A 12,742-nucleotide genomic window follows, 5' to 3' on the forward strand; every position below is an offset into this window, starting at 1 on the left:
AGAATGACCACAACATTTCCAGTTCAAATGAAATCAAACGATCTCAAACTAGACATAGCAATAAAGAATATAAAAAGCAAATTAGCCTTCGGAAAATAAACAAATAAAACCCCAAAACGGTGAACAAATTCCTGGCCCACCCAAATCATAACGAGTTTGTAATTTATTAAACTTCTTGGCCAAGAACTGTCATCACTTCAAATCACGGCTTTATATTTTTTAAGGCCAATATGCATTTTACATTCTTTATTGCAATGTCCTATTTTGTCCAGTAGGATTCACGCTATAGTGACGATCGACGAACAGTACCGATTGTTTATAATAGGACAACTTTGTTACCGTGGGCTTTAGACAGAGTAGGTAGTTGAGCAGAAAATCTAAATCTTTTTGATAAACGCATTGAAAATACATTTGCATACTAGACCAAAGCCAGATTCAGCAAAACTGACACCACCGTGCAGTTTTACATTCAAGTATTCCGTGTGATCCGCTTTCATAAGATACCGTTAAACATTCCCTTCAGCCTAAATGTGAGGCGGTAAGGCTCATATGACGGCATTTATCTCACTATAAAATAAAATAATCATTAAAAAGGCCCAAGCAGTCCACCGTTGTATACACTGATTTACATATTTATAGAACATCAGCATCTCATACGTTGGTCTGTTGTGGCAGGTGTTCCTCTGACAGCATTTGCTCCTTTGATAACCTCCTCAGCCTCTGATTGGTGCATACTAAAAGGGCCATCTTCTCCATAGAAACGGGGCTCTTACCCATCTAATGAAATTCTAATCATGGTCTAAAAATACTGCCGTGTTTTCAGGTTAAACAAAAGGCTTGCAAGAAAACCCGAAACAAATAGTAATTCAGCAAATCATTTTAAATCCATTCGCCAGAGGCAAATACGAGATTGGACAGCAAATGTTTTTCCACATTGACTACTTCAGCAACATTACGTTGAAACATAAGTCTGGTGGTTAACTCAAGTTTCGTTTATTTTCTGGACTGGTGAACCTGCAAAACATTAATTCAGGTTTGATTGTTCACAAGCTCACACACAGTGCACCATTTTGAACTTTTGAAACTTTGTTTCTTTCCCATGTACCAATGGAGGACAGCGGAGGACAAGTGCTGAACGAATCGTCAAACTTTGACGACGGCCTTCCCGATGTTGTCCCCCTTCAGCATCCCCATGAAGGCTGCTGGCATGTTCTCAAAGCCAGTGGTGACGTGCTCCTTGCACTTCAGCTTCCCCTGCAACAGCCAAATTAAAGTTGATTACTTTGGGTCTGATCAGTGCTAAAAGCAGGGGTTTTTTTTGAGCCACAGAATGCAGTAGGTGATTAATTAAAAATAATAATAAAAAAATAATAATAATTAAAAAAAAAAACCCTGTACACAAATCCTAACCATCATCACCATACTTCAGAATTATTGGTCCATTATGGAGCGTTTACTTTATAAGTTTGTTTTCAGAAGCTCCCCAACAACTAAAATATTAAAAGCTAGGAAACGAAAATGAAAAAAGCAAATGGGAATGCAACAGCTGAATTCAAAGCACCAATCGGGCTGCTTAGCTTGCCTCTTTCATCCATGAGATTAGCCGTGGGAGAGATTCCTCATTCTTGTGCTCCCATCGACCGACAAGAAATCCTTCCATTTTCAGCTGCTTGAATACCATCTGAAGCTGCAAAAACGGACCTGGGAACATTTGAAGTCGTCGTTAATCTGTTCATCTCTACAGTGCAGCACAGGCCCGGCACAACTTCATAAAAACAAGCCACCTGATTTTAACCACTTTTGTTTAAATTGCATTGCTCCTTCTAATCAGATATTACACATACCTTGCGGTTGTATACCTCTGCCAACCAGTCAAGTTGCAGTTGACCAGCAATAACTAACTCCTAAACTTGATGAATCTACAACAAGTAGAGCTTAATGTGCATTTCATTAAAGAATTCATGAGCCGTTTCTTCGTCATTTGTGTTACCTATACATAATGTAAACAACATTAAGGGGAATATTTTATTCAACATTTACAACCTGAATATTAAGTTAAAGGCAGAGTGGAATGATAAGACCAAAAAAAAATAATTTTTGACTTTAAAAAAATTACACATTTGAAACATTATGAATTAGATTTGTTCCATAATTTTTTCTCTCAAGCCAACAATTGAATATTCAAACTATAAATCACCAACTCTAAATATCAACTAATCACATCACCAATCAAACAAAATTACCCAAGAATGTTCTCAGCTACAGTGGAAAGCAAAATATTGTCAATGAAGTTGACCTTTGAACCTATTGTAGCATGAACATATTTGTTTAATTATTTATGCTTGTCACTACAGCTGCTAATTCTGCTGTAATTAAATGTTTAGAACATGTTGATTATTGTCCCAAATAATAAAAATTATATAAAGTTAATTTTATAAAAAGGAGGCATTGCCTTGTTTGCTACATTTAGTAAAAAATAATAATAATTAAAAAAAATAATAATTCTCAAAGCATGACTACTGATCCAAATGCTCTTACTAGCCTAGTCATGGACAACAGACATGGACGTTACGAGGTTAATTATTGAGGTGGAAAAATGAAGAGCTATACGATCCAAGTTCTGATATTTTACCAAGACACTAGACGACGAGAAAAGGCGTGGGAAGCCATTGCTGCAGTGGTAGGAGGACGACGTAAGTATTTTAACATTAGTGTTTATATATATTTTACCTCTGATTTAAATAAGCTGTAGGCTACAGTATGACCAATAAATACACATGCCCGTTTTAAATATTGTTGTCACTATGAGAGTTAACTGTGGCAAAATGTGTCCAAGAAGATTGTTTTTTTCATCACGGAATGCGCTCCTAAAAAGCAATAAGCGTCTGTGCGCGGTTCGGGGCGTTAAGGGATGCAAGTCCGTGAGGATTAGCACGTCATGGCTCACCAGTGGCCCCTGCTGGTCACTTGGCTACTTAAAGGCCTCACATGAGTCTCTCCAAATCACAATGACAATGCGCGTTTAGAGTGGATCAAATGCTTCTCTGCGCTCTCCCAAAGCGAAAGCAGAGGTTGCAGCAGTGACTCAGGCCGGCGAATACAACATTTGGAAAGCGGGAATGGGGGCTGTATTAAAGAAAATGAATGACACTAATTTGCGAAGGCTTCTCAGCCCAAACTGTTCCCAGTTAAGAATGACATACTTGTATAAAGAATTATAGAAGTTAAGCAACTGCCTCGTGCAAAGTGTAATTTTTTTGTGTGAACAGAGAAACATACCAGTTTGGGGAGTGGTGTCATTGTACAGAGAAATGCCCCCACACACAGCAATCCGACCAAACAGCTTCATCTGAGGAATGGCCACACTGGAGAATGATCCCCCGACCTGAATGCCAAAACGAACGGATAAGTAACAATTCAGGCTGCCAGAGAAGAAGAATGATAGTCGCAAGTTCAACCAGCTTGACAAATATTCTACCGCCAATGCAGTTTGTCAGACAGCATTTTGTCGAGGCAGATCATCAAGCCAATGTACGGGAACTGCTTGTGTGTGTTATATGTGGTTATGGCCATTTTCATTGCAGCACATCTACAGAGACGGTGCAGTGTACACTGTGAGCATCCGCGGCGGCCATCACCCCGATACAACGGACCTCACAAAAACCCCTATTTTGTGTTGCTCAATGCGGGTGTGTGTCATTTAGAACAAAACTCCCGCTAATATCTGCACTGTGAGTTTCAAAGCTGCCATGCGCCATAATGAAATAAGCACAACTTGGTCCTTATGATAAACGGCAATAATAGTTTCAGAAGGTGGTAGAAAGACGAGGTGCCGAGAGCTCTCTTATACCTGCATTACAGGAGGCAATTAAACACTCCTGAGCAATTACAACAACACCTGTGAAGCCATGTGTCCCAAACATTATGGTGCCCGGAAATGGGTGGGGGGGGGGGAGACTATGTATAAACACTGCTGTAATTTCAATAGTGAAAGAAAAATGTACCCTTTAATAAAATCTGAGAATGTGTACTTTAACCAGATGTTAACTGTGATTCCAAATCTGAAAATTGTGCCGAGATGCAAAACCCTAGGCGGGCAATCTTGCAGTTATTACACAAGATAAATTAATAATTTACTTGTATAAAAAGCAGAAGAAATCCTCAGACACGTACATTGTCGAAGTAGCAATCGTATCCGTCCGGGGCGGCAGCCTTCAGGGCCTCCTCCAGTGAGGTTATGGTCTTGTAGTTGAAAACGTGATCAAACCCGAGGTCTTTCAGGTACGACACCTTGGCGTCAGTTCCAGCACAGCCCACCACTCTGCAGCCCTGGAGCGATGGAGCGGTAAAAACAAAACAGGAAAATGAGCAAGAAGAATGCAAAAGACATCCACTCATTTTGTTAAACGAACAAAAAAAATAACTCTCTCACAAATTTGGACAGGAGATGATCACGTACGGTTATGTCCAGGGAAATAACCCGAAGTTAAGACAAAACACAAGTCACCATACATTCAGGACTGCATGTTTCAACTGGCGGTACGTTTCGCGCAATAGCGCAGTCGCGGGCGGAGAGAGGCGACGGTTCCCACCTTGATTTTGGCAATCTGCCCGACGACAGTCCCAACCGCTCCCGCCGCAGCGTTCACCAGGAGCGTTTCTCCGGCTCGAAGCTGACACACCTCCTCCAGGCCATACAGGGCGGTCAACCTGCCAAACGCAGGAAACGCGGCGTCACGTTGCTATGGGCCTCAGGGCCGTAACGCAGTTCTACATTCACAATGTCAGAGCCGTTAACGCGTTTCTTTTCTGTGCCGAACCAGAGACGAGGCTACCTACGGGAAACAAACACTACGGCTGGGAGTCTCACGGCTAATACGGCTAACGGTTCGTTCTAAAGGCAGAACAGCCGTTTTCCCACTTGGGGTTAGCGCCATCGAGGCCGTTGCCGAGCCCAACACACCACAGTTAGCGCTAACAGTCATTGCGCACAGAATCCACGGGTGGTTCAGCATTACCCAGGCATGCCGATGGCTCCCAGGGCCAGGGACATGGGGCAGTCCTGAGGCCAGCCCGAGAGCTTCCGTATCTCTGCGCCATCCGAGAGGGTGAGAGTCCTCCAGCCGTGTCGGGAAACCACATGGGACCCGACCGGGAATCCGGGGTTTTTGCTCTGGATCACCCTGCGAGGCAAAAGCGGTCACAAGCGCTTGAAGGCGGGATTCAAATCCTACCATATAGCCCGGCACTATATCACATAGTTCACTACAAACAGTCTCACTGCCACTCTGTGTGCTCTGCTGAAATGTGTTATCTGAAGGTTTCATATCGCACTCGCCCCCCCCCACTTCCAACAGAACCACGAACAGGGACAAGGCTTCTGGACACAACCAATACAGTGGGCTTAGCTACTGAAAAAACAAAAAGCCCAGGCAAACTACAGAAGTACAAGGTGACATTTATCTTGTCATGTTCACAATGGAAGAGATGCGGCATCTACTGTGTAACATATTTAAAATAAATAAACAAATAAAAACTTTAGCTTTCCACAGTCAATTTTTTTTTTGAGAAAGCACAATATTGTATCAACAAAAGAATTCGGCAAGCACAACAGGTTTAAGCAGCGTGTTCCTTACTTGGCAACTTGAGTCCCGATCATCACGTCACCTTCTTTCATGCGCGCTCTGCTGTACGGCCTACGAAATCAAAATACTTTTCACGTTTACAAATCGCGGCACCATTTCACCGACAGTGCACATATACCGGGGTTTCGGAAGCTGTATGCGCCATTTGAGATGCTCGTACACGACATGGCAGATTTGAAGCATTCATGTAGTTCTTGTAGTTCCACAGGCTGTTGCCAATTATTATTTTTTCTTTTTATCTAAACAGCCCTTAAATAGTGCCGTGCACCACAACCTGAAATATTACGTTTACACTGACATTTTTGACACAAGCTCTTTGAAAGTAATAAAAAAAAATAAAAAAAACCCAGTATAGGCTATAATGACAGTGGCCATTTAACACTAGTATACAGACTAAATTGTGATTGACTGATAGAAATAAAATGGCCATCTACTTAATTACAAGCATATTAATATTTACTCATAACAAGACCACAATTACTGTGATGTGAAAACCAGACAAGCTTTATTTTTTCAGAAAATCTGACAATGGACAACTTTTTTTAGCAAAAGTTACATTACTGAAATATGAAAATGAAGCACATTGGTGGAAGGAAACATCCACTCCATTCAGTAGCAGGCCCTATGGGACCCGACTCCCCTGTGGAGAATTCTGAACATTCTCTCTTCCCCATTTTCTATTACTACTGGCTCCAAATACACACCTCATGTAAGGATCAACGCTGAGAAATACGGCCTCCAGAAGAATCTCTGCAAGACAAAATTAAGATAAGCACCCATTTAGCAGATGCTCCCTCACAACAAGGTGCGCAAGTACAATCTGTATTTATTGTAGCAAACCCCATATTAACAATAAATATTGGTCAATAACTTTTCCAGTAGCACAATAGCACTTTTCCAGCTAAAAAAATAAATTGTGAAGGTCAGTGAGTTCATGGGCAGTACCCCCATCTTTGGGCTCAGGGATCTGTTCCACTTTGAGCTCAAAGTCGCTGTCCTTGGGGAAGCCGTCAAAGTGATGCCGAAGAATCCAGGTCTTTGCTTGAGCCATTGCGCGTTGCTTCATACAGCTGAGAGGATACAGAGAAAGGAAAATAAAAGGTTCATATAAAAGTTACACAAGTCAAAGAAAAACAATCGTTTGTGACCTCCTTCTACAAAGAAACGGCTCGGAACTAAGGACAATTTTAGCGAAATATTACTTTTTATTTAATTTATTAAATCAAATAGCCATGACATATCAAACACAGGGCAAATAACTAAAACGTTCATTTTAGGATACATTACTTAAGAATGTCATTCAAACAGGCCTATGTGCTGTATTCTCAGTATTGACATCGTTGTTAAAAAAAATGTGGTGAAAACTCATTTAAATTAACTGTCCCAGCTTATCCGAAAAGAGCCAGTGTTGGCGCAAGTGTCTTCGTATGGCCCTAAAACAGACACCTTGGATTGGATACCGCAGATTAAAAAAATTCTATACCTTAACAAAAATGACAGTCAACAAGCAACCCTGTGACAAACCGACAAATACGAGGGTTGAGGGTAACCGGCAGTGGTCGGTGAGGTGAACATTGGCGGGCTTCAAACCTGAAAACTGATCCTCGATTAGAAACCTGTGCCAACAGTTTTACTAATCAATTGGCAGGTAACACACATCTTCTAGGGAGATTACATGATAAATACAAATGAGAAATCTGGTTTTAATCACCAACATGATGCAAAAAACGTTACAGACTACGACATACTATGCTCGTATGCCATTAAATGTGACATTGTAATCACTTACAATGACTTACAATAATAATTTAACACATTATAGGTTATATAGCCTATTAAGCAACCACAAACAAGTAAAACATGGATAACCAGTAAATGGCGGCGATGCAGATCATAGTTTTTTTGCATGGTCATAGTTATGTGAACTGTGCGGTTTTAATGGTGTGGAGTTCTAATAGAGTATACTGACTGAGTGGTTAGACGATTTGGTTTCGTCTAATTCCAATCGCCTCAACATTAAAATGACATGTACAGTGCGTCGATTGTGACTATTCTAATCATTCAAATATCACTCAATTACTCGCTTCTGGTGCTTGCTTTTTCTTATTTTTAAATGTCGGTTAACAAATTGTTTTTCCACCACTCCCTGCTCTTTCCTAACAGTTACACAAGAGGACTCTACAGACAACGCCCTTTACATTTTCACTCATTGGAAACGGACTATTTATTTTATTTTTACATTCCGAATGCTCCGATCGTCATTCCTGCGTCCAGTTAAAATGCCTCTCCAAGATACCATCACTAATCCGAGGTGGTTCACATTATCTCCCAACTTCCCCAATAAGAGTTTCATTCAGTTCTGTTCCTATTATACATATCGCTTCCTCATTTTCAGTTTTTTTTTTTTTTTTTTAACTCCCTCCACCACATTTCACCACCTCATACTCGTATCGTTGAAGTCCTTAAATGCATAATCCAAACTCGGTTACAAAAACCATACAATTAAAAGTCCAAAACCAAACAACCGTCAAACACTGGCGCCTTCTCGCACACCGCTGGTGCTTGCCAACTAGCTGAGAACCATAGAACAAGACAATTCTGGAGATTGTTTAACCGTGGTGTCCGATCTGCGAAAAAAACGCGTTTTTTTAGCCCATCAAAATGTATCCATTGCATTGTTTGAAGAAAAGGAAAAGGACAGCCAGCGTGCGACACATTGCGATGCAACAGCAACGCTCTAACCAATTATGCACAGATTTAGACTACGCTTGAATGTATTGTAATAAACACAAACCTTGGAAAATTCCTATGCATATGAATTACAGTATAAAATAAAATAAATCACAACTTTAACACAACGTGTAAAGTTAATTAGGGAATTATGCGACGCTTACATGTCCCCGTTTTCCGTGTCACTTGAATCCAGTGCACTGCCAGGCGCCAACGAGCGATAATGTTGTCAGAACCATTTCATAAGAACTTACGCACATAGAAAATGTAATGATTAGGTCAGGAGTCACCAATCCTGTTCCTGGAGATCTACCATCCAGTAGGTTTCCACTCCAACCTAGTTTTGACCCACCTGATTCTACCAGTTAGCAGATTGATCAGTTATATAACTGTTGAATGAGGTGATAACGGTTGGTTTAAGTGATAATACTGTTCAGTGGCGTATGGTGGGGACATATCAGCAGTTAAAGTCGTAATATTGATGGAAAGCTAGATTAGCCCAGTTTTGCAGTTTTCGATCTCGATATGGCAACATTAGGAACTAGCTAAAAAAAAAAGGTCTTTTTTTTTTTTTTTTTTTTGCGGCAGAAAAAATATATCCATTAACAGATCATGCAAGAGCACGCTTGAATGTATTGTAATAAATACAAACATTAGGAAAATTCCTATGCATTTTTCTTTGCCAACAAAAGCAGGCAACTTTTTTGGGGGGGAAACAGCATTGTACTCACATTGGCTGAAACTTCGCCTGTTCGATTGACTGCAAGATGTAACCTCTGCACTCAGTGAGACTGCTTCAGCATTCTTCTTCTTTAGTGATGTGTTAACTGCGGTTCGCAGACGATTTGTGCGTTACCGCCACCTACTGAATCTACCGTGCGATCTCTAATCATTATAAATATACAGCACATTCACGTATACATAAAATAAAAAACACAAAAAATTCCTGCATCTCATCCCCCTTCACATCAGAAATACCCCAAATCCCTCTTGCTGCAAGAACCACCATCTTGATCAGAGGTGGGCAACGACAGCCGTGTCTGTTTCTAGTTTTCATGCCAACCACTGGCCTTAATTACTTAATCGGCTCTAACATTTATGCCGTCTGATATTTTAGCTACATTTCTTGATGAATGCATTAATGCCAGTCAAACTGTTCTTGTGTCCTTGTATGATATGGTTTTACTGTGATCTAATCTCAGTGAACTAGTGTTGGTGTGTATACGGCCAACTAGCTCATTTAGCCAGAGTAACTGGTGGAAACAAAAACCTGCAAACACACCGGCCCTCCGGGACTGGAATTGCCCACCCACGATCTTGATTCTCTCTGATTTAGTTTCTATCGGAGTAGCACTAATCTTCTCCTATCCCTGTTTATTAACTCTCGGTCACGTTTTCCCATTGACCCAGGCCTGTCCTGCTCTTTCCTCCCAGATCCCTTAATTTTCCCTCAATCTCCTTGTTGCTTCCGCATATGGCTTTTATGCTGAGCTCTAGTCCGATAAATCTCACACCCCATCTTCCTCCTCCACACCGCTTTGCACTACATTACATTACATAAACGGCATTTTACAGACGCTCATATCCAGAGCGACTTACCGTTGACTTTTAGACTTAAAGAGGAGACGATCCTCCCCTGGAGCAATGCAGGGTTAAGGGCCTTGCTCCAGGGCCCAACGACTGCGCGGGTCTTGTTGTGGCTACACTGGGGAGGGTTACCTCCACAGTGCGAACACACAGCCTGTTCTTTTGATAGCTTGCACTCCTCTACACACTGCTGCCACGTGACCATAATCTTGACACCAAAAGCACCCCCAGTGGAACCCTTTCAAATGCTTTCACATAGAGCAGGGGTGTCCAATCCTATCCAGAAAGGGCCGGTGTGTGTGCGGGTTGTTGCTGATTCTACTCATCAAGGTTTTGATGAAAGACCACGATTAGTTCATTAGTATAATCAGGTGTGTTACTGCAGGGTTACAACAAAAACCTGCACCCACGCCAGCCCTTTTAGGATAAGACTGGACACCTCTGACACCGTGGAACTCCACAAATAACACCCTGTACTGCTGCCTTTTCTCTCATTCGAAAACAGACCACTTCCGAGAGACCAAATTCTGTCAAATCCTTATCTCACCGTTTCCTTGTCTGACATTCCACAACCACGATGCCTCCCCTTTACACCCTCACTGCCCACCACTTTCACATCACCAATTTCCTTCTTTACAAATATAATATTATTTGCAAAGGCAATATTCACAAATTCCCTGCAGCAGCATTTACAAACAAATTAATAAGCAAACGGAAGTACTCCTGACTTGGTAGCAGTATGGACGTTCAATCGTCATCTCTAAGAATCTTGACTTGGTCGCAGCGTGGACGTGTACTACACCAGTGGTCTCCAACCCTGATCCTAGAGAGCTACTGGGTCTGCTGGTTTTCACTGTTAATCTGCACTTAATTAATCAATTAGAGCAGATGATTACACAGCTAACTCACCTCACCTGGTTACATGGGTCTGAACAGGGTGCTGATTTTAACATGAAAACAAAAACCAGCAGACCTAGTAGCTCTCCAGGACCAGGGTTGGTGACCTCTGTACTATACACTTGTAACAAAGAGCTTAGAAGACAGAAAGATTTCAGGGCAAGCCTCCAGCACAACAAATGGAAATCGCACTGTGATGATGTCATTAAATGACAGAGCTAAATGCAGCACTGAACTTCATTATTCGTAGCCTAGGTTACGTTAAGTGTTATATGAAGGACAACAGAGTTTTGCGCCCAAAGTTTATTCATGCTAGTACATACAGCACAATGCATATTGGAAAACTATTTCGCAACACTAGCTCTGACCTGATACAAGTATATTCAAGCATTATGTTTCCCATCATGCCACACCATGACTCTGCCCAACCTTGAATAATAAGATGGCTCAAAGACAGATGGACTGTAAATGACTCGTAACCAATTTTCCCAATTATGTATGCAAAATCTGTTACTGCATTTCCTGCCTGGACTACTGCAACTCTCTGCTGGCTGGCCTTCCGTCATGCAAATATTTAAATCAGCCATTCATGTGGCAGCAACTAAATGCATAAAAGCATGCACACGTGGTCAAGAGATTCAGCCATTTTTCAGACCAAATGTCAGAATGGCGAAGAAATGCGATCTAAGTGACTTTGACCCTGGAATGACTGATGAGCGTCACAGAAACTGCTCATCTCCTGGGATTTCCCCACACAATAGTCTCTAGAGTTTGCAGAGAATGGTGTGAAAAACAACAACTACAACAACAACATCCAATAAGCAGCAGTTCTGAAGGCAAAAACGTGTTGTTAATGAGAGGGGTCAGAGGAGAAGGGCCAGACTGGTCAAAGGAAGGTTACAGTCATGCAAATAAGCGCACATTACGACAGTGGCATGCAGAAGAACATCTCTGAACACACAACGTGTTAAACCTCTAAGTGGATAGGCTACAGCAGCAGAAGACCAATTAGTAAAAAATAAATAAGTCTAATAAATACCTAATAAAGTACTCAGTGAGTGTATATATAGAATATTATATAAATATATGAATCCAGCCAATTTAGAAGCTCAAGTGGGTCCAATCAAGTAGCTTCAATTCTCACAGATAAAATTACTGTAAATCCCTACGAAATAATGTTACATTATCTATTTCTAGCTATAGAAAGCACTACAGAGCAATCTGAGGGAGCAGGTGTCAAAATCAACTTTTGTGTGTTTTTTTAAATGCAGAATGTGTGTAAAAACACAGAAACACAACTTAATTAAAAAGTTTTTTTTTTTTTTTAATTAATTGTTCAATATTTACCTCCATGTTTGAGGACACTCCATTGGTAGCCCTGTAGATGAGCCACCATGCTGGCGTAACATCCCGTCTTGGGACACAGGGGTAACTGAAATTGGTTGCCATTAATGATTCATTCTGGCTTCTGTCCGTTAATGAAAATTGTTGGATGGAGCTACGGAGAAAGATATATATTTCCATCCATCCATCCATTATCTGAACCCGCTTATCCTGAACAGGGTCGCAGGGTGGCTGGAGCCTATCCCAGCATACATTGGGCGAAAGGCAGGAATACACCCTGGACAGGTCGCCAGTCCATCGCAGGGCACACACACCATTCACTCACACACTCATACCTACGGGCAATTTAGACTCTCCAATCAGCCTAACCTGCATGTCTTTGGACTGTGGGAGGAAACCGGAGTACCCGGAGGAAACCCACGCAGACACGGGGAGAACATGCAAACTCTGCACAGAGAGGCCCCGGCCGACGGGGATTCGAACCCAGGACCTCCTTGCTGTGAGGCAGCAGTGCTACCCACTGCACCATCCGTGCTGCC

General features: G+C 41.7%; 1 protein-coding gene across 5 annotated transcripts; it reads right to left on the reverse strand.

The window, feature by feature from the left end:
* Window positions 1-977: 977 nt before the first annotated feature.
* On the reverse strand, window positions 978-12,539 carry LOC133134865 (prostaglandin reductase 1-like). Of its 5 annotated transcripts, XM_061251402.1 has the most exons (11): window positions 9,107-9,915; window positions 8,540-8,624; window positions 6,591-6,715; window positions 6,350-6,395; window positions 5,637-5,696; window positions 5,019-5,183; window positions 4,593-4,710; window positions 4,174-4,329; window positions 3,280-3,385; window positions 1,583-1,701; window positions 978-1,254 (listed from the first exon to the last, which is right to left on the reverse strand). In XM_061251402.1, the coding sequence occupies exons 3-11, from the start codon at window positions 6,709-6,711 to the stop codon at window positions 1,144-1,146; spliced, it is 1,002 nt and encodes a 333-aa protein (XP_061107386.1). In that variant the 5' UTR covers window positions 6,712-6,715; window positions 8,540-8,624; window positions 9,107-9,915; the 3' UTR covers window positions 978-1,143. The 5 variants fall into 5 exon arrangements, with proteins under 5 accessions (XP_061107386.1, XP_061107384.1, XP_061107389.1 ...); XM_061251400.1 differs by lacking the exons at window positions 8,540-8,624; window positions 9,107-9,915 and adding an exon at window positions 12,207-12,539; XM_061251405.1 differs by lacking the exons at window positions 8,540-8,624; window positions 9,107-9,915 and adding an exon at window positions 10,691-10,791.
* Between the last annotated feature and the right edge of the window lie 203 nt (window positions 12,540-12,742).

This window comes from Conger conger, chromosome 8 (genome assembly GCF_963514075.1).
Source record: "Conger conger chromosome 8, fConCon1.1, whole genome shotgun sequence".
Lineage (NCBI taxonomy): Eukaryota > Metazoa > Chordata > Actinopteri > Anguilliformes > Congridae > Conger > Conger conger.